The 20,476-nt window shown below is 33.8% G+C and overlaps 1 protein-coding gene and 1 long non-coding RNA gene across 3 annotated transcripts in view; both read right to left on the reverse strand.

Annotated features, from left to right (window-relative positions):
* The window catches only part of LOC106727061, a 23,357-nt gene extending 22,511 nt beyond the window's left edge, over positions 1 to 846 (reverse strand). For both annotated transcript variants that reach the window (XR_001363210.1, XR_001363211.1), the window contains exon 1: positions 95 to 846. This is a non-coding gene — a long non-coding RNA (uncharacterized LOC106727061). The remainder of the gene's footprint in view (positions 1 to 94) is intronic.
* A 583-nt stretch (positions 847 to 1,429) lies between these two features.
* AP3S1 (adaptor-related protein complex 3, sigma 1 subunit) overlaps positions 1,430 to 20,476 on the reverse strand; it is a 42,423-nt gene continuing 23,376 nt past the window's right edge. Inside the window, exons 4-7 of the mRNA XM_014544364.1 lie at positions 12,843 to 12,914; positions 11,661 to 11,768; positions 3,548 to 3,595; positions 1,430 to 2,156 (exon numbers count right to left, since the gene is read on the reverse strand). Coding sequence (XP_014399850.1) covers positions 2,028 to 2,156; positions 3,548 to 3,595; positions 11,661 to 11,768; positions 12,843 to 12,914 — 357 coding nt within the window. The 3' untranslated portion in view covers positions 1,430 to 2,027. The remainder of the gene's footprint in view (positions 2,157 to 3,547; positions 3,596 to 11,660; positions 11,769 to 12,842; positions 12,915 to 20,476) is intronic.

Below are 20,476 nucleotides of genomic sequence, written 5' to 3' on the forward strand. Positions count from 1 at the left end.
AGAAAGAAAAAAGAGAAAGGAGGAAATACTGCCAGACTGCTAGGCACTGTGTGTGGTACTGTATATAGCTCCATGAGAACGGGGACTTACTCACCTGGTACAGCAGGCACTTAAACATTTGTCGAATGACTGAAGACCAGGGATCTCCCCGAATGTTGCTTTGTATAACCTTCCTCTAAGACTTTTATACATCTGTGAACTGATGGAAATAATCACCGACTGAATTTCCTGTTGCCTCAACAGGAAGAGGCTTAGAGTCAGATTAATTTTATTTAGAAAAAATAAAGTGACTTTGCTTACATCCCACAAATCTAACGAAATGTTTCAGAGAACATTTGGGGAGGGAAGACTAGAACTGTAAGGAAAACCTTGGTCTAATTGGAAGAGGAACCCCACCCACTGTTCACAAGGTAAGACCAAATAAGAAAATGTGGGCCAATTATGAGAAATCAGAATACGAATGTTAGGGCTTAGGAAAATAGTATAGCTTTGACTTTGGGATGGGCCAATCAAAAGGAGTTCCAAAGGGTTTTGTGTTCAAAAGAAACTAAGTATTTGCTAAAATTATTTTTCAAAATCTGAGCAAGAAGAGAGCAGACGCAAGGTTTAAACCTTTATGTATAAAATGGATTCTACAATTTTTAGAAAAAGATGTCATGTCCCATTCCAGAACTCATCCTAGATAATGTGTTACGAGATACACTACTTTTGATTGTGAAATAATTGAGCTTTAGAATAATTCAGTGAGTTCCCGAATACATTGAAACTGCAGTTCTTGAACTTAATTCATGCCAGAAGGCTATTCGAGAAGCAATTTGTTTGAAAACTGAATCATTTCCCCCCAATTGGAAATAATGTAAATTGAATTCATTCATTCCAGACCCCCAAATGATTCCATTTTAACCTTTCTCAGTTGCATTGTTTTGTGAGCACTTTCATACTCTTAGCATTTTAAAATTGTGCTAATCGTCAATTTTGTATGCCATTTTCAGTAGCCAGATCATTTTTTTTTAAGCTCTATCGTTGTTCTCACAACTTTCCTTTCCATTTTGCTGCTATCACTAACCTCTGTAGGACCCATGGGGACTTACTGTAAGTATTTAATAATAACAAGCAGCAACAAAACAAAAAATATTCACAGCACAATTTCCTGAGATGTTAACAATGTGAGGTTTAGCGGTAAACTGACTCAGACTTGCATATTCTCTCCTTTGTTTGCCACCTGAGAAACACGTGACTGATTATACAGGTATCTGCATGAAAGGGTTGTCCAGTTGAGAATTGAAGTTTTTTTTGACAACCGAGACATTTTTTCTGTGAACAACTTGGTCAAGAATTGAATTGTTCGAGATGGGAGATGCTCGAGAACTGAGGTCTGACTGTATTAAAGACAGAAGTATAAATTTAACACATTGTCATTAACAGCTGCTTAACAGTGATAAAATACACTTTTATTTACTTTGTTGAGTAGAAGGGTCATAAAAAAATTATTGCTAAAGTAGATATCAGGCGAACAGAAAGGTGCTTTAAGAGTCCAGTTACCTTGGAGTTTATTTAAACTAAGAGGAAAAGGTCATAATGTTTTCATGCAATACATACTTGATTCTTTAAATAACAATTGTGACAAATAACAGAAAGAATTAAGGAATGCTATACTTGTGATCCATACAAAACTCCAGCAACATTTTGAGTAGTACATAATTTAAAGAAATGCTTCAAACACTTTTCGAAATACTGTTGTTGCCAATACATAGAAGCATGCCTTAGGTGGGCATAGGAATGCAGTTTAGAAAAGAAATTTTTTTAAAAATCACACTGAAACTACTCAATTTCTTTAAAATCACTGAACAAGAAAAACAACATTGAACCGCCATACTGATTTTACACAACTTCTATACAGTACCTTGACTTAAATCCAAGAGCAAAAGGTAAGACTCTCCTCCTCTATTTTTGGTAAACAACTGCATGGTAAACTTAGATGACTTTTCCCCCTGGATTTTACCTGGGAGTGGCCTTTTAAATTTTTTTTATTTAAAAGAGGGCAGGTTTGGCACTTTTATACTGATGTCACCAATGTTAATATTTCTTGGGATCTCAGGAAGATTCATATTCTTTACAGCTGAAACAGCACGGGCTGGAGCTCCCGCTAAGCCAGCCTGCATACAAAAGCAAATAAAAGAAAAAGAAGATGTACAACTCAGGTGTAGCTCACCAAAAAACACTAAGAATGGAGGACAATAATAAAAGATTTTCATATAACAAGCTAGAGACCAGATGGTAAGTTTGAATTGATATGGGATGGTTACATTGAAATACTAATCTATAAAGAGAAAACAGTTGACACATTAAAAAATACAGTGAATACATGCGATGACAATGTAAAGATTTAAACACAAATTAAACTGTACCACTTGTATATTACACATAATATTCAAATGACTAAAAGCTAGATCTCTACCTAATATCTTGATATAATTGACATATAAGCATGAAGCATATTTTACATTAGTTCTTTATTAAACATCTCATAACAATCATGATATATTCGGGGGTTTTGCTTTTAAAATGGCATTTATTATCAATACATGTTGTGAAATAAAAACGAAAAGTAATAGATCATGCTTGTTTAGTTTTTTTACTTAGGGCTAATGCCTTAAAACAATAATTTTTTTTTTTTAAATTATGGAGACTATTCTAAACTTAAAGAAAGTTCTAGGACACTTAAAAAAAATCAGGCTTTTAAAGTAAAGCCTCAATCCAAAGAGAACAGGTCTGCCGAAAAATGAAACTGCAACAAGAGGATCATTCCAACCTTTTATGCATTAGTAAAGATATAACAATTAAAAATATTCTGTCATATCAAGTGGATTCAACAACATATATTTAGTTTACAAAATACAAATTTAAAGAATAGCATAAATGTAAAAGATAGCATATATAAAATTTAAAATTTATAAATAAAATTTAAAATTCTCAGTACCATTATTGTACAATATTTGGCTTTTATCTTAGTAGGAAAATTTATAATTTTGTGAAGTAATTTTGAAAGAAAATATGCTTAAAAATAAAAGAAAAATGAACACATATCATTTTTCTCAAGTAGCTACATTAACAGTATTTGTATTTTTAAGGATTAATTTATATACCAATTCAATTTCATCAATTTTTAGTCATGCTATATAATAAAGCCAACAAACATCTCAATTCTGTGGCATACATTGTCTTGCACAAAGATGACAATTAAGTAACAAAAACAAATCTTCAACTTTGATTAGATTACATATATACAGGGGTTGGCAACAGTAGGTTTACAGTTGTTTGTATGGAAAATAATACAAATAATCAATAATTAATAAATAATAATAATACAAGAATAAACTTGACTTTGCTTACAACTGTAAACCTAATTTAGCCCACTCCTATATAAGAAGCAATGTTCATGTTATTAGAACACTAGTTTTAAAGTCCCGTTTTGTAATTTTAGATCATTTTTCTTATGTAATCCTACCTCTTTTGTTAATTAAAAAAATAATAATAAAGCTGTTACCTGAGAAAAATCTTGACTGATACAAAATAGGCCAGTGTAAACTATTTGCTGAATAAAGGATACAAACATTGTTAAGCAATGAAATAAAAGCCATGGATTATCAAGTCAGAATTGGAAATAATAGAAAAATCAGTAAAGTAGTATTAATAGAGGTGGTTCACACAGGCAATGCTAAGGGTGATATGGACGAAACACTCCATACGCAATTAAAGACTTAATAGAGCTGGGACTTCAATTTCTGTAATTTAATAGGGATTAGTTGTTTTGATGTATTATTAAAAATTTGATTGACCTCTACATTTATACCTACCTGAAGTAATGCAGTTTTTGTTACAACTTACTTTTCTCCCATTGCCCCCAAAGACAAAGATATATATGAATATTACTTAGGGTAGCATAAATCATATTGAAAAGGGTCTTTAAGCTGATCATTTCAAGAGAATCAAAGAATAATTAAGTTCAAATAGCTTTCCCATGTTATAGGCTCTCTTCCTTTTAACAGGAAGTATGTTGTCTGCCAACGGCACAAAAATTATTTTACAAAATGACAGATATCCTGGAACTAGTATCATTTTTCCAGGTAGAATGAATTTTATAATTTTTCTAAATAACAAACCAATTTGCTACTATTGTTACTTTGAAATTTCTATACAGGGTACAAATGATGACTAGGCTATAGAAAAGTATTGTTTAAGATATTTAAATATAAATATTTTTAAAGGTATAAATTATTAGAGGATTTTGTGAAAAAGAGAAAAGGTAAATATGTGTGTGTTTTACTGGATGCTATGATTTATATTATAAATAGTTAAAGTAATTGTTTTCAGTATTAAACTAAATATAATTGTCAAGACGCCTTCTTTTCCATAATACCCTATACCAGGGGTGGGCAAACTTTTTGACTCGAGGGCCACAATGGGTTCTTAAACTGGACCAGAGGGCCGGAACAAAAGCATGGATGGAGTGTTTGTGTGAACTAATATAAATTCAAAGTAAACATCATTACATAAAAGGGTACGGTCTTTTTTTTTTTTTAGTTTTATTCATTTCAAACGGGCCGTAGTTTGCCCACGGCTGCCCTATACCATGAACAGCTAAACTGAACTTAAGCAGAGAAAATGAGAATAAAAATGCCGTCTGTTAGGTTTCATTAGATTAAGTAATTTCTTTGTGACCAAAGATGGTGTCAACAGTTGGTTACTAATGAGAATATATAAAATCAATAGAGCAGTAGATTTAAATAGTATATTTGTGCCAAGTTCTTATTATGTAAAACCAAAAGAAGTTTCTAAGTACAACAAATTACAATTCTTTTAAACATAAGCAGCAAGCCATAGACATGCAAAGGATGATAACTACTCAGAACACGCAAATGGATTAAGAGAATCAAATTATTTCTCAAGCATGTTCAATACTTTTGTGTAGAATGTCATGAATTTAAATGGTACAAAATTTTAAAATTGTGATGTGTATGTCAATTAAATTTTAATTAAAGAAACATTTTAAGAAAGCAGATTCTACAGAATATAAAATGTTAAGGAAAAATACAAGAAGGACTGTTGATTACTAAGTAGATGCTTATATGAGCTGTTAATGTTTATATACAAAAACTTAGGGCTTAAAAACAAACAAACTTCATGTTACCAGGTAGTCAACCTCCTAACTGCTATAAAATCGATTTCATTTTCAGACTTCCATGAAAGTGAAGTCTGAAACATTTTATTAAAGAATAAATCATAATTTGCCATTAGAAAATCAATTTGCCAACACTGAAATATAATTTTCATCTTAGTTTTCTTCTCAGTAAAGATATATTCAAAGCAACAAGACAACTTACACTCAAATTTATAGAAATGAAGTTTACCTGACTTCTTAGTAATTTATACAATTTAAAATGTAAAATGACAGTACAACATAGTTCTTAAAGATTTAGGATTACATAGTTGACACAAGCAGAAAAAAAAGGAATGAAATCCTACTGGAGAAATAACTTGTTTCCATCTATGTTATTTTACTTGAGCACCATCATGGCACGTAAACTGCAGCAACTCCACTAACAAAAACAAATATATGAACCCAAAGCTGTTAAGAGTATGAATTAGATGAAGGAATGAAGTACAGTATATAAAAGAATGGTCATGTTTTCTCTCCCATGAAATTAAATAAATTAACAGAATTAAGAGAAAGAAAACAAAATGAAGTCTGCAAGTATACCAAAATGAGGCCAAACAGATAGAAGACTTATACAGACATACTCTTGGAAATTTCAAGCACTGGAATCACAAAGATAATAATGGATGGATATGATTTTTTTTAAATTTTGTTTTTAAATTGCCAGACCCAAAAATAAACAAAATATGTGCAAGCAAAACTAAAAAAGCAGCATTACTAAAATATATTTTAAAAAATCTGAAAGCTCCCTTTTCCTCATGCAATAGCAATTAACTTTCTTGAAGGGGAAAGGAAAGAATCTAAATATTTATTTTATCTAAGACATAAAATACCAACCTACCATCTTAAAATATTTTTTAAGCCTGAAATATAGCATAAGAAGATGGTAGTTGGAATAATTTGTACATACTAAACCTTTACCCACCCTTCCTGCTGGAAGTTGGTATATGCACAGTCAAAATTTTGACCTAACAGCAAAGTGAAAGAACATCAACATTAATAAACACAATATTAAATGGTTTCAGACTCAAAATCATTTACAAAATAATGGCAGATTTTTAAACATGTTTTGAATGGAATAGAAAATGCCAATATTTTAATTTCTGAATGTATGGTAAAATAACTTTTAATCTGGGAACTTATAAGAGGCTTGCTCTTTGCTTTAAGGGCAGTGCTTTAATACTGCAATTATAAACAAAGAGATGAGAAATACTGATGACAATCCTCTAGTGAGTGAGTAAGAATATGGTATTTTATTAAAAATTTTATCAACATTAGAATATTTTATATAATCTTCATTTAGAGTTTAATTTCTAGCACAGGAAGTGCCTGTGTGAAAATAATATAGTAGACTAATGCCATTCATGGATTTAATATAACTATTTTTGACCTCAGGGGTCCCCACTGTAATTTTGTAGAACAGAATAACTGCATGTCAACATAGAGGGGCAGAACCAACTCACAGGTTGACTTCCCAACATCTGTTACTTAAGTCCCTTTTCTTATTCTATACTCTTTAAAAATAGAAACTTGATTTTAAAAAGTAAAAAAGCCAATTACTAGTTCTAGGTATGGAAGTTAAAAGACCCAAGTGGTTGATGGTTCTTTGTTAGAAAATAGCAATTTAATATAAATTAAAAACTGGAACATTGGCAGTGATTTGGATCAATAGAATGACTTATTTATTTTCTATTGCAAGGATAAAGTAATATGGATCTAGGGACCAAATGTGGTACACCCAGCTTCACGATATAGCCTATGATCCTGGGATAAGATCTTAGAAAATCACCTGTCTGATGCTGCTTCTTAAACACATCCAGAAAGCAATAATTTAGCGGCTAAATAGCTATGCCATATTCTCAGTGACATTTTCCTAATTATAAGGTAGGTAATCTAACTTGTTAAGTTGATAGATTTTTTTCCTTCATAGGGCTCAATAAAGTATTTTTATTTTGAAGTTTTTAAATGGGGTCCTATAAACATTTTCATTTTTCCTGAAATGGCTTTGTACAAAAAAGTTGTTGCTCATCTACAGAGAAATGTTTAAAAAGTAATTCAAACAGTTAACTATGGTGTAAAAAATTTTTTTCAGAGAAAATCTAGTTTCGTAAAGCTAGGAGTCTATTAAAAACATTTCTAATATTTGCCAATATGCTTCGCAAAAACACTCAAAGTTTATAATATTTTTTGTCTTATTACGACATGTTTGGATGTTAGAAGGTTCCTACAGTAGAAATCCACTTTATTTTGGTAAATATATTTAATTCCATTTTTTAGAACATTTAATTCAATTTTAATAATTTCTGATCTTGTTTTTTATTGGCTACTTTTAATATGTACCTATTAGTCAAAACTAGTAAAAGCAATTCTGTTAAGATTTTGGAATTGCAGTACTATTTAACAGTCACTGTTCTAAGCCTTCACTGCTTCCTACTTTGTATGCAAAACTTTGAAGGCTCAGCTTTTGGGTTTTAAATTCACAGTTTCCAAAACCTAGAAGGCAATTTTGTGTTAGAATCCTAATTTAGAAAGATGAGGGGAAAAATCTATGAGTGTTAAAGTAAGATTGGTTCTGCCACATGATGCTCAAAATAAATTCTAAATTTAACATACCAAATAAATTGTCATTTCTACAAAATGTAATTTGTCAGTTAAATGACAATGTTTAAAAATAATAACAAAAAACTTAATCTTTCCTTTCACAATGCAGGCAGACAAAACAGAACAAAGATGACATTGATGATATACTAGAAAAATACACTAAGTCCAATAAAAGATGAGGAAACTACAAGGAGAAACTAGAATGAAAAATAGGCTACAGGGACTATATGGGTTCATTAACACAAAGAATTTTTGAGTCTGGCCTACATAATTAATTGCCTTTGACATCATTTTGCTTTCCCTTTTGTTAAAGTACATTTTTCTCAAAGTCAGCAATACCTTGTCTACCTGTCCTGTCTGGGAGATTGAAAGATAAAGGTCTGTAAAGAGAAGAATGGAAAGAGCTAGAAAGATCAGATGTTCGGAAAAAAAAGAGGACTAACTTTAAAAAAGTAGTAACTAAAATCAGAGTCATTTTTCATCTTAAAAATAACATGAAATACATAAAAACTAACAAGTCTCCCCAACCCATCCTCCTCCACCCACAGGGAGTCCTTTCATTCCAAGCCACTTCCTGGGTGCCTTTTAGACTTTTACCAAATCCCACCAACTTCCCAGCTTAACCCCTCCTTTCACAAGATCCCAATGTTACAAGCAAACCATTTTTCTATCAAAGCAGGATAGCTGAAAATACACTGAAAGCATATAAATGCTTCTTCTCTCTTTAACCAGTTAACTGCCACGATATTTTGAATTTGATTAAAAAGGTCCGCTGTATGCGTCTATAGAAGCTTATTGCGTACAAATGGTTAAAGATCTGGGTGATCTTTGCTCCTACCTGTCTAGGTATTGGGAATGAAACTGGTTCACTTTTGATTGTTCTCTTTTGATTGATACTACCATTAATCCAAAATAATAAAATCTTTGAAATCTGACAAAGTAAAGGCACCTAGATAGATCTATGATATATTTTAAGAGCTTATCTTAAATTAAACCCAGGCTGATTTTTAAAAGATAAATGCTATTCTACATATCACTTAAATTAACTTTAAAAATAAGATAACCAGATCTTGTCATCAATTATGATACTCTGAATTTTAATTAAGCCTTTCATGGTAAGTTTTTGTTTACATAATAGATCTTAATTAAATTAGTAATTTTGGGTTATTCTGCATTCATATGTTTGGTAGATATAACCAATTTAAGTAACCTGGAAATAGAACTCACATGAAAATTTCTGACATTTCAGTGTGTCTAAAATAAAGCTGGTAGACTTCTAAAGATACTTAAAATATATGAAAATTACTGAAAAATTACAAAAAGTCAACATTATATTTCAACACAATTTCTTAAAATATGATCAAGACTAAATAGTCTCACTTTGACTTTTTTATAACTAAATATTAGCAGACATCACATATAGAGAAACACTTACTGAACATATGTTGGGTTTTATCCCCAATCAGATTTAAAATATACTTTCTTGTAAAGGAGACAAAAAACAAAACAAAACTAATGTGGTAGCAGATAACAACTAACTATATATTAAAAGATTATTAGTGGATGAAAAATGGGAGTATTCACTAATATTCAGAACTATTTAAATAGTATAGTATTCTTATAACTTTCTATCAAAAATGTAAATTCTACATTTCACTGCTCTTTATAAATTAAAAAACTGCTTAACAAAATATCACTGAATAACCAAAAAACAAATATCCATTATGCAATTATTATTGGTCTTTTATGACTTTTGTCAATATTACATACATCACACACTAAGGAGAAAAAAAAAAGGAAAAGGACACCACCAATGGAAAGGAGTTTAAATACCTGGAAATTTTCAATGTGAAAATTCCAGGCAAGAAGTCTATATATTTTTACAGATGATTACACAGAATTGACAAATTATCACATCCATTCATTTTATAGTGATTAATGGATTGTGTCACTGTCTGTCTCTTGGCATTTAAAATCTGTAACCATCGTTTTGTAATGAAAAGTTTAACAGATGATATAAATTGGCGAGATGGATTAGAGGAGATGTCTGGGATTTGAGTTGCGGCAGAGAGGGAGTGGAGGTATTTAGCCTTCTGCCCTATGGTGCCACTGAGAAGGGACAGGACCTTTCGGAGGTACCTGTGAAGAAAGGGGAGCAGGACCTCTCCCTCCTCCAGATTCCTACCCTCTAGTGCCAGCCCCCTGTGAACTTCATCCCAAAGTGGAGCCGGGATAGAGCACAGGTTTGGGTGCTGGATGAAAGACAAGGGGGTGATTTGTGAGTCCCATGTAAATTTGTACATTGAACTATTTATGTTTGCATATATATTTGGTGTGCATGTAAAATGAGCCAATAAACCAGATTGTGTGTAAAAAGAAATTTTCAAATTATAATTTTAAGACTTTAAAAAACTACAGCTTAGAGTTTATAGTAAATCTTTTACTATACATTATATATTGCAAACCAACCACATTAAATAATATTCTGAATTGTTTTCCTTGTCTTAGTTTAATCTAGTTTATATTTTCCCCTTTCAAAAACCAATACTTGAAAAATTGGCTGTAGAACACACAAAATACATAGTTACTTAAAAGAGCCATAATTTTAAGCTCTTCACTATTATAAGTCTCTCCTTTGGAAAACCAATAGGGATGGTAAATTGAGATAAGAAGAAATTTTAAATAAAACACTGGTAAATGATTTTATCAAAGTTTCAACTGTTTTTAACCCTCAGATTTCAGATTTATCCACCATCCTGTGTTTTATTCAGTTCTAATGAGCATAGTATTTATTTGTATTAAACTGATCCTTTAAAGTACCAATAAATTAATAATTCTTCAGAACTCACCTGTTGTAAATTAATGCTAACAGTTTCAATATCTTGCTGCTTTTCTAGTACTTTATACCAATCAAACATCTTAACTTGTCCTAATAATTATAAAATATATTTTCCTAATCTGAGTTATGACTATAAATACCAAAGGTAAGAGTATCCTCAAACATATCACTGAATGAGATATTAAGATGTTATCTATCTAAACTTCTGCTACAGCAATAAATAACCAAAATAATGTGAACTTGAGTGGCTCTGCTAAAGCACCTGTCACTAATATTCAGCCTAGTACATGTGGGAGGAGTCACTAAATTCCAAAGTAGGGTTTTATACAATGCTAAAGTGCTGGCTGGTCCCCATTCACCTAACCTAACAGCACAAAGTTAGCACTGCATAACTAACCAAATCTTTCCTTTATAGAATGCAATAAAAGCCATGAATATATGTATCAACGAATAAAATATATGACTTAGCAAACTGGTCAGTGACCTTTGGGTAGGATCCAGAATTAAAAGATTAAGGCACTAAATTTCCCTTTTCAATATGTACTCAGGCTTGCTAAGCACCTAATATAACTTACTATTTCCTCATGAGAATTCCATTGCCTTTTCTCTCCTCTTCCAGAAATAGTTTTATAATGCTAAATTTATATATCTTTAAAATATAAGTTTTAAGATGTCCTTGATAATTACTGACTAATGTTTTAGAAAGCTAATATTCCATTTTCAAGTAAATAATTTCATTTTTAAGCAGTAAGAATTTGGAATTGTGTTAATTACCCAAGGCAGGTATGACCATGGCTAAAAGAAGGATGCACAACTACTTGGTGGGTAGTAACCACAGAACATCTGGCATACTACAATATGTATATCCCACTTAAAAACTGGATAAGCATACCAATTGTCCCTAAAGGTGATACTAAAGGACAAACAGTGAAAGCTACAAATCATGCATAATTTATGACCATGTTTACCACCTTCACTAACTAGAGCACTTTCTGTTCTTACCTCAGATTTCTCCAGTTTATTTTGTGCATCAATTTGTGTAACAATCTCATTCATGTTGGTCTCCAATACCATTCCCCCCATCACCATTTCTGCAAGAATATTGTGAACCTAAAGGGAAAAAAATAATACACACCTATAAAGAAAACTCACTACAAAAACATTTCATAATTCCAGTAGTTTTTGGTTTAAATACTGCTGTGTCTACTTTATGAGCTGTATAATAAAATAATTTGGAATGAAGGCTTAAAACCTGCTTTCATCACTACTGTGAAGCTTTAGGCAGTTATATATAACCTCTTTAAGTCTTATTTTAATGGGCTATAAAACAGAGATAATAATAGTATCTCCTTCATAGATTGCTGAAAAAATTAAATGAGGTCATCCATGGAAGTACCCAAAACAAAGTAAATGATCAATAAATATTAGCTACCTAATGATTTTGTTAGAGAGAAGAAGTGAGAGATAGAAACATCAATGATGAGAGAGAATCATTGATCAGCTATCTCCTGTACACCCCACAACCTGGGCATGTGCCCTGACTGGGAAACGAACTGCAACCTCTTGGTTCACAGGTCAACGCTCAACTGAGCCACACCGATCAGGCCGAAGGTAAGGTAATTTTTTAAAATCACTTTTTTGCTAAAAATTTAGGCCACTTATTTCAGACTATTTTATTCAATGGCTTAATAATTCAAAGCAATGTTAAATTACATAACCTTAATACAGAAAAAAATCTATATATAGTAAAAGTGGAATCTCTTTCTTCTAAATTCGGTATTACCAATACCCAATAATACTGATTAGAAAACTCAGTCATTCTTCCCTTCTCTTACCTCCAGCTTTCAATAGGCTATCAGGGTCCTACTCTACTCTCTTTCATCCTTACTATACTGTCTTAATTCATTTCTTTCTGGACTATTGCAACAGATTCCTAAATTGATTTCTCTGTTTTTAATCTACTTAACAATCCAACTTCCAAAAAAGAGCTACCACTCCTTTTCTGTCTGTGAAAATATCTACTAATCCTTAAAAATCCAGTTTAAATGTAATTTCCTCCATTCACACAATCCTAGGAAGAGAATAAAAATAGCCTTATTCACTAAATCCATTTTTACTTTGCAAATAAAACAACATTTTTCTCAGGTAAAAAGCTTAGAAGATTTGACAATATAGAAGTAGTACCTTGTCTACATGGAAAATTAAATCCAGTTCACAGATATTTTCAAAACACTTGTCTAATGTTTCCACAAATACCTAAGAAAAAAGAAAAGAGAAAAAGTTAAAAGCTTTTGAGAACTGTGTAAGTTCATTCAAATCTATTATCTATAAGGCAGACAATCTTGTGACAAAAACTTTTATAAATCTATTATTACACTAGAGGCCCGGTGCACGAAATTTATGCACGGGAGGGGGGTGTGTGTCTCTCAGCTCAGCCTGCACCCTCTCCAATCTGGAACCACTCGGGGGATGTCTGACTGCCAATTTAAAACCCTCTCACAATCCGGGACTGCTGGCTCCCAACCGCTCGCCTGCCTGCCTGCCAGCCTGATCACCCCTAACCGCTTCTGCCTGCCAGCCTGATCACCCCCTAACCACTCCCCTGCCAGCCCGATCGCTCCCAACTGACCTCCCCTGCCGGCCTGATTGCCCCCAACTGCCCTCTCTTGCCGGCCCAATCGCCCTCAACTGTCCTCCCCTGCCGGCCATCTTGTGACGACATGGGGGCGGTCATCTTGTGAGGGCATGATGGTCAATTTGCATATTGCCTCTTTATTATATAGGATATCTGTTTTTTAATTAAAACATTATATTAAGCCCTGACTGGTTTGGCTCAGTGGATAGAGCGTCGGCCTGCGGACTCAAGGGTCCCAGGTTCGATTCCGGTCAAGGGCATGTACATTGGTTGTGGGCACATCCCCCGTGGGGGGTGTGCAGGAGGCAGCTGATCGATGTTTCTCTCTCATCGATGTTTCTAACTCTCTATCCCTCTCCTTTCCTCTCTGTAAAAATTCAATAAAATATATTTAAAAAAAAAAACAAAAACAAAAAACAAAAAAAAAACATTATATTAAGTGCAAAATAAGTAATTATAAACTATTCTTCATGTAAACTACTTTTCAATACATTAATATATAAAACAAACTTAGCTGAAAATAAGAACTAGAAATTCTTAGCACCTTTTACCTACAAAGCACCAGAAAATACTCAAAAACTCCCTATCCTCATGTGAGGAAAAAGAAAGCTTATTAGTATTTTATCAGGCCTTGGCTTGTGTGGCTCAGTTGATTGAACATAGTCCCATGAACCAAAAGGTCACTGTTTTGATTCCCTGTCAGGGCACATGCCCAGGTTGTGGATTCAATCTCCAGTCAGGGTATGTGTGGGAGGCAACCAATTGATATTTCTCCCTCATACTGAAGTCTCTCTCTCTCTCTCTTTCTCTCTCTCTCTCTCAAATCAATAAAAAACATATTTTTTAAAAAGAAGAATTTTATCAGGATAGATGGGCATAGTCCAAGTCACTATCACATCTAATGTAACCAGTAATTTCCAATTAGCAAATCAGTATAAAAGATCTCTAAAAATTACTTATGGAAAGAACAGTCTTTGGAATCAGACTTCCTGGGTTCAAACTCTGGCTTGAATACCTTCTATGACCATATATGAGAAAGGATTAACTCAGCCAACATGGCTTGCTGAAACCTACACATTCCCCGAAATGATCTGATTTCAGACTAGCCCTCAGCTAGCTCCTGGGAATGGAGCCCTTGGAAAATTCTGTCTGACAAGAGTGTTTAATGGGCCTGTGGTCTTGGGCCACACTGTACGTATGAGCAGTTTATGCTACCAATATGATTTACGGCAAACATCTCTTTTTCTCTGAGGTTCAGGAACTTAATAATCAAGGTCAGTCACACAGGTGCTACGTACCTACATGACTGACCCCCAATAAAAATTCTGGACACCCTGGCTACGATGAGCTTCCCTGGTTGGGAACACTTTGCACATATCATCATATATCACTTCTGGGGGAAGTAAGCACATCTGTGTGACTCCAGGGGGAAGGGACACCTGGAAGATTGCACCTGGTTCCATCAGACTTTTCCTCATATGTTTTTATGATTTTACTCTGTATCCTTTCACAATAAACCCTCACCACGAGCCTAGCAACTTCTGAGTCCTGTGAATCCTAGTAAATCATTCAGATGACCTTGGGACCTCTGATACAAACAATTTCTAAAATTCTACCTATTTGTATTTCTATTCCCACTACCTTTCTCAATGGTAGCTTTCACAGACAGAGTAACTATTCAATTTATCATCCAAATTGGGGGGGGGGGATTAAGAGTAAAAAAGAGCAGCCATTAATTATTACTATCCTACTAGAGGCCCGGTGCACGGAATTCATTCACTGGGTGGGTGTCCCTCAGCCCAACCTGCCCCCTCTCACAGTCTGGGAGCCCTCAGGGGGTGTCCTACTGATGGCTTGTGGGGAGCAGGCCTAAGCCACAGTCTGGCCACAGCAGCTCGGAGCACGCCCCCCTGGGCAAGTCTGTGGGTCTACTGGGGGTCTTGCTCCCAGGGCAGGCAGTGCAGTGTGCCTGCCCTCAAACCCCTGGTGGGAGTGGCCTCGGGGTTGGGTGGCACCAGGGCTGAGGGGGTGGGGGTGGGGGTTCTGAGCTGCGCCCCCAGCCCTGGTGTGTGGTGTGTGCCCGCTGGGGCTGGGGGCTTGCTCTGAGCTGGTCATGATGTCCTGGCCTAATTTACATATTTCTCTCTTATTATGTAAGATATAATAAAAGCCTAATATGCAAATTGTCCCCTTGGGCGCTCGTTCGACCGTGAGTTTAACTGGGAGACCAGGAGTTCAACCGCTCACTATGATGTGCGCTGACTACCAGGGGCAGCACAGAACATGGTGGCCATTGGCAATGTGGTGCTGGCAGCAAGTGGCACTGCTGGTACTGATAGGTCCGACGAGAGCGGGACCGCAGCGGGATAATGGAGCAGGTGAGTGGGCGGCACCAGGCTAAGGCGGGTGTGAGCGGGTGCCCAGGTGCTGCCCAGGGCCCAGAGGTCAGCTGGAACCTGCCCTTCCACTCCAGACGCTCGTGCTTTAATCGCCAGCCAGGCCTAGGGACCGTACCCATGCATGAATTTAATTCACCAGGCCTCTAGTTATGTTATAATAATAGATGCGATGTTATCATAATAAAACAACAGCTTGCAACAACAGATGTGAGCAGGACTGTTCCTAGCATATTGAAATGTATGGTCACCCTATTCATAGGTGATCCAATGGGACAAAGAGTAAATTCTAAATAGCAGGTTTCTTGCTATAACTGCTCTTCAGTAAAATGTCATAATTACATATTCTTAATTTAGGAAAATAATTTCTAAGACTTAATGCACTCAAATGTTAAATTTGGCTTTAAAGAAATCAAAGACCCTCTTCAAAAAACTTTCCAATATGAATAACACATGGACACAGACAGTATGGTGGTAGAGGTATGGGGTGGGAGGGCAGGGGCAGGCAATAAAGGGGTCAGTGGGAGAAAAAAGGAGACATATCTAATACTTTCAACAATAAAGATTTTTAAAAAAACTTTCCATTACTTTTCTTTTCATTTAGCAAAATTACTTAATATAATTAGAAATCTAGTGCCCCCCAAATAGATACATACTGTCAATCTGTTACATGGAGAAGGCCAATACAAAACTAATAATCTATAAACTGAAGTAAAAAATATAAGAAAATAAATTAATGATTCTAGCCAGAACAAAAAAATAATAATAAAGTTGCTATTGCACCCTATTTCACAAGGAGAAATATTTTTTTAAAAGCAAAACACTAGTAGTGAATAGTAAATAGCACCCTCTTGTGTTTCATTTTTAAAATGATATAAAGTTTAAAGTCAATTTCAATATAACAATTATTTACTAAATAGCTACTCATTAATCTATGGCTTTAAGGAATTCAAAGACTAGTGGAAGAAAAATTATTTTTAATTTACTAAGAGAATTGTGTTTTACATTTTCCTTCATTTTAATAATACCTAGTTTAAACAAAATAGCTATTTAACTCTAAGTCTCAGTTTCTTCATTTGGGCATATTCATGGTACCTATCCCATAGAGTTGTTTTAGTGATTAAATGAATAAATATAAAGGGCTTCGAACAGTGTCTCACTAAATAAAGTAATACATATACATTAGCTAGTACTATAATACTATATATAAAATTTCTTTCTGAGTTTGGGGACTTTGGTTAAATTTCAGGAGGACTTTATCCTACTGTTTCTAAGCTATAATATTAAATGAAGTACATAAATGTAAAACTAACAAGTTATAAGATAGAAAAGGTCTTAAGCCCAAGAATAGTAGGAATAAACTAAAGAATACAAATAGAATGGCAAATAGTCTAAAAAAAATATTTTCTTAGCAGCAAGATATTCTAGAGCAGTGGTTTTCAACCTTCCTAATGCCACGACCCTTTAATACAGTTCCTCATGTTGTGGTGACCCCCAATTTCATTGTTACAAATTGAACATAATTAAAGCATAGTGATTAATCACAAAAACAATATGTAATTATATGTCTGTTTTCCAATAGTCTTAGGCGACCCCTGTGAAAGGGTCATTCGACCCCCAAAGGGGTCGTGACCCACATGTTGAGAAATGCTGTTCCAGAGAGATAACTGGTTTCACTCAAACCAAGAATAAAATATGCCACTAAAAATATACCAATAAAGCTAGGGAAGAGAGACTGAACTTAAGTACCTTTAAAGAAAAATTATGAATGTAGCCTAAGTACACACTCCAATGTATACCACTGAATAATATTCATAACCTTAAAGGTATGACTGGATTTGCACTAAACCTGACCCGGACACTAATGTGCCAATGATTATAATCCTAGTAAAAATAGAGACATTTATTGTGCATATACTACGAGAGAGAGAGAGAGAGAGAGAGAGAGAGAGAGATGAGAAACTTCAATCAGTTGCCTTCTCGTATGCACCTCAACCAGAGATCAAATCGGCAACCTAGGTATGTGCCCTGAACAGAATTGAACCCACAACCTTTTCGTGTATAGGGCAACACTCCAACTGAGCCACATCAGCCAGGGCTAAATTTTCAATTTCAATATGAAGGAATTAAGAGTTGATGAAGTGACTACCTGTATTTTATATTCATGTCATAATGATTCTGAAAGAGATCACATCACTGATTCTTTTTGTGCGATTATTTCTCTTAGAACAGGTTAGTAATGATAAACTATCATTTATTGAGTCTATACTATTACGGCAGTGTTACTGTTCCAAGTGCTTTAAGTAGATTATTTTTTAACCCTTCACAGTAATCCCATAAGGCAGGTATTTTTATTAACAACTATTTACTGAAGAGTAATCTAAAGCAAAAAGTTAACTACTAACACGTTATGTAGTGAAGTCTTTATTAAATTCCAGAAAGTCTCACTGCAGAACCAACATTCTTATTTACTAGGAATAATCCTTTCAACAACAATAAAAAATAGCACTTTGTTTTCAATGTAGTAAAAATTATTTAGAATATTTGGAAAATACAGAAAAGCATAAAGCAAATTTTTAAGTTTCCATATTTTTACCACCCACATTAACCTAGAATTGTGCAAAACAAAAACTGCTTGTACTACAGGAAATTACATTGTAGCCCCTGAATTGAAGTGATTTAATATTATCTGTACGTTGGATTCAGAAATCTAAGGAAGAACTGGGGTTTTGAGTTTGTAAGACTAATATATCAAATGTTAATTTTAAAAATGAAAGTAGCCTCTGATTATTTCTTTTTCGGCACAAAAGCCAATCATGAGAACATTTTAAAACACATATTGATATAAATTATTAGAACTATATTTAAACTTCCAAGCAAAAGTTGATTTAAAAAATGATATCTGGCCCTAACCGGTTTGGCTCAGTGGATAGAGCGTCTGCCTGTGGACTGAAGGGTCCCAGGTTCGATTCCGGTCAAGGGCATGTACCTTGGTTGCGGGCACATCCCCAAGTAGGAGGTGTGCAGGAGGCACTGATCGATGTTTCTCTCTCTCATTCCCTCTCATCGATGTTTCTAACTCTCTACCCCTCTCCCTTCTTCTCTGTAAGAAATCAACAAAATATATTATAAATAAATAAATAAATAAATAAATAAATGTGATATATGGCCTTGAAAGATAGTCTACCTATAATTAAACATGATACACTTGATGTTTTGATCATTGATTTCAAACAAAATAAAATGAACAAAAATCTTAGCAAGTTTTCCACTATACAATTTTGACTAATAAGTACATAAGGCATGATTGGAAAATCACTATTTGGCAAATACTACAAATAATAATTATTTTGGGCAAGAGTTATCAAGAAGTTAAATTAATGATCAAAAACATGATTAGGAAAAGAGTATTTATGTAGTCTCTAAATTACTCCCTAAAAAATAGTTTTAAGCACGAAGGGAAAATGGAAGTTTACAGTAAACCTGACAGGTACTATTTTAACCAAGAAATCAGAATAAATATCACAAGTAATGGGACAAAAATGATATCATGTACCTCCTGATATGATGCATTAAAAAGGAAGTAACATCACTTCTATGGTATTCTTGCCAAAAATACGTAACATGATTTAATTATTAAGAAATATCAAACAAATCCAAACTGAAGAATATTCTACAAAATAACTGGCCAGTACTCTTCAAAGAATCAAGGCATGAAAGACATGAATAAAAGACAAAAATTGAAGAACTACTGCAGAGTAAAGGAGACATGAAAACTAAATGCAATATGACCTGAATTGAACTCTGAATGAAAAAAACATTATATTAATGGGACAGTTGGCAAATTTCGTATAATGTCTTCAGGTTAGACAATAGTATTGTATCAGTGTTAACTTCCTGATTTTGATCAATGTGCTTTGGTTATATGGACGATGTTAAATTTGGGGAATCTGGATGAAGATAGGATAGGGAAGAATTATTTGTATTATATTTGCCATTCTTTTGTAAATCTGAATTAATTTATAAAAAATAAAAATTTAAGGAACCCCAAAACTTGAATAACCAAACTCAGAGGGAACTCTCCTGCTCTATATCCAATTCCTTCCTGAAAACCTACCATTCTACACTAGGAAATAAAGAATTCACCTTAAAGAGAAACACTATAAGTTGTTGTTTCCTCTCTCTCAAACATATTTTGAAGGGTAACAATTAAATTTTAAGATGCTTCCAGCTCCAAAATTCTGACCTTAAGTACCTGAGTTCCAAAATACTTCCTTCACCACTATTAAGTGAATAATAAGAATGTCTACTGCATTCTAGGCTCTATGCCATCAGCTTCACATATATTAATTCTAATTCTTACAATGCTGGCAAGGTAGGTATGAATATCAGCCCCTATAGATAAGAATATTCAGGATGGATAAGGTTAAGTAATTTGCTCAAAGTCATATAACTGTTAGATGACAGAGCCAACAGTCAAATCCATACCATATGACTCCAAACACCAATTTCACACTATGATGCCTCCCAAGAGAACTGTTGAGATGTCAACAATAAACATGTAAACTCCAATAGCAAGTATCATCAATTTGATTCCAGGATTTATCATGAAGAAGTAGCAATGCAAATAACAGAAAAGTAAATTTTACATTTCTAATTATTGAAAATTAGACTTCTCAACAAGAAAAAAAATAAGAAAAAAAAATCTTAGAAATGCTGAATCAGTCTAACAGTCTCTAATTCAATTGTTGACAGAAATATTGTTTGGTTTCATATATATATATATA

The sequence above is a fragment of the Myotis brandtii genome, unplaced genomic scaffold, assembly GCF_000412655.1.
Source record: "Myotis brandtii unplaced genomic scaffold, ASM41265v1 scaffold1105, whole genome shotgun sequence".
Classification (NCBI taxonomy): Eukaryota; Metazoa; Chordata; class Mammalia; order Chiroptera; family Vespertilionidae; genus Myotis; species Myotis brandtii.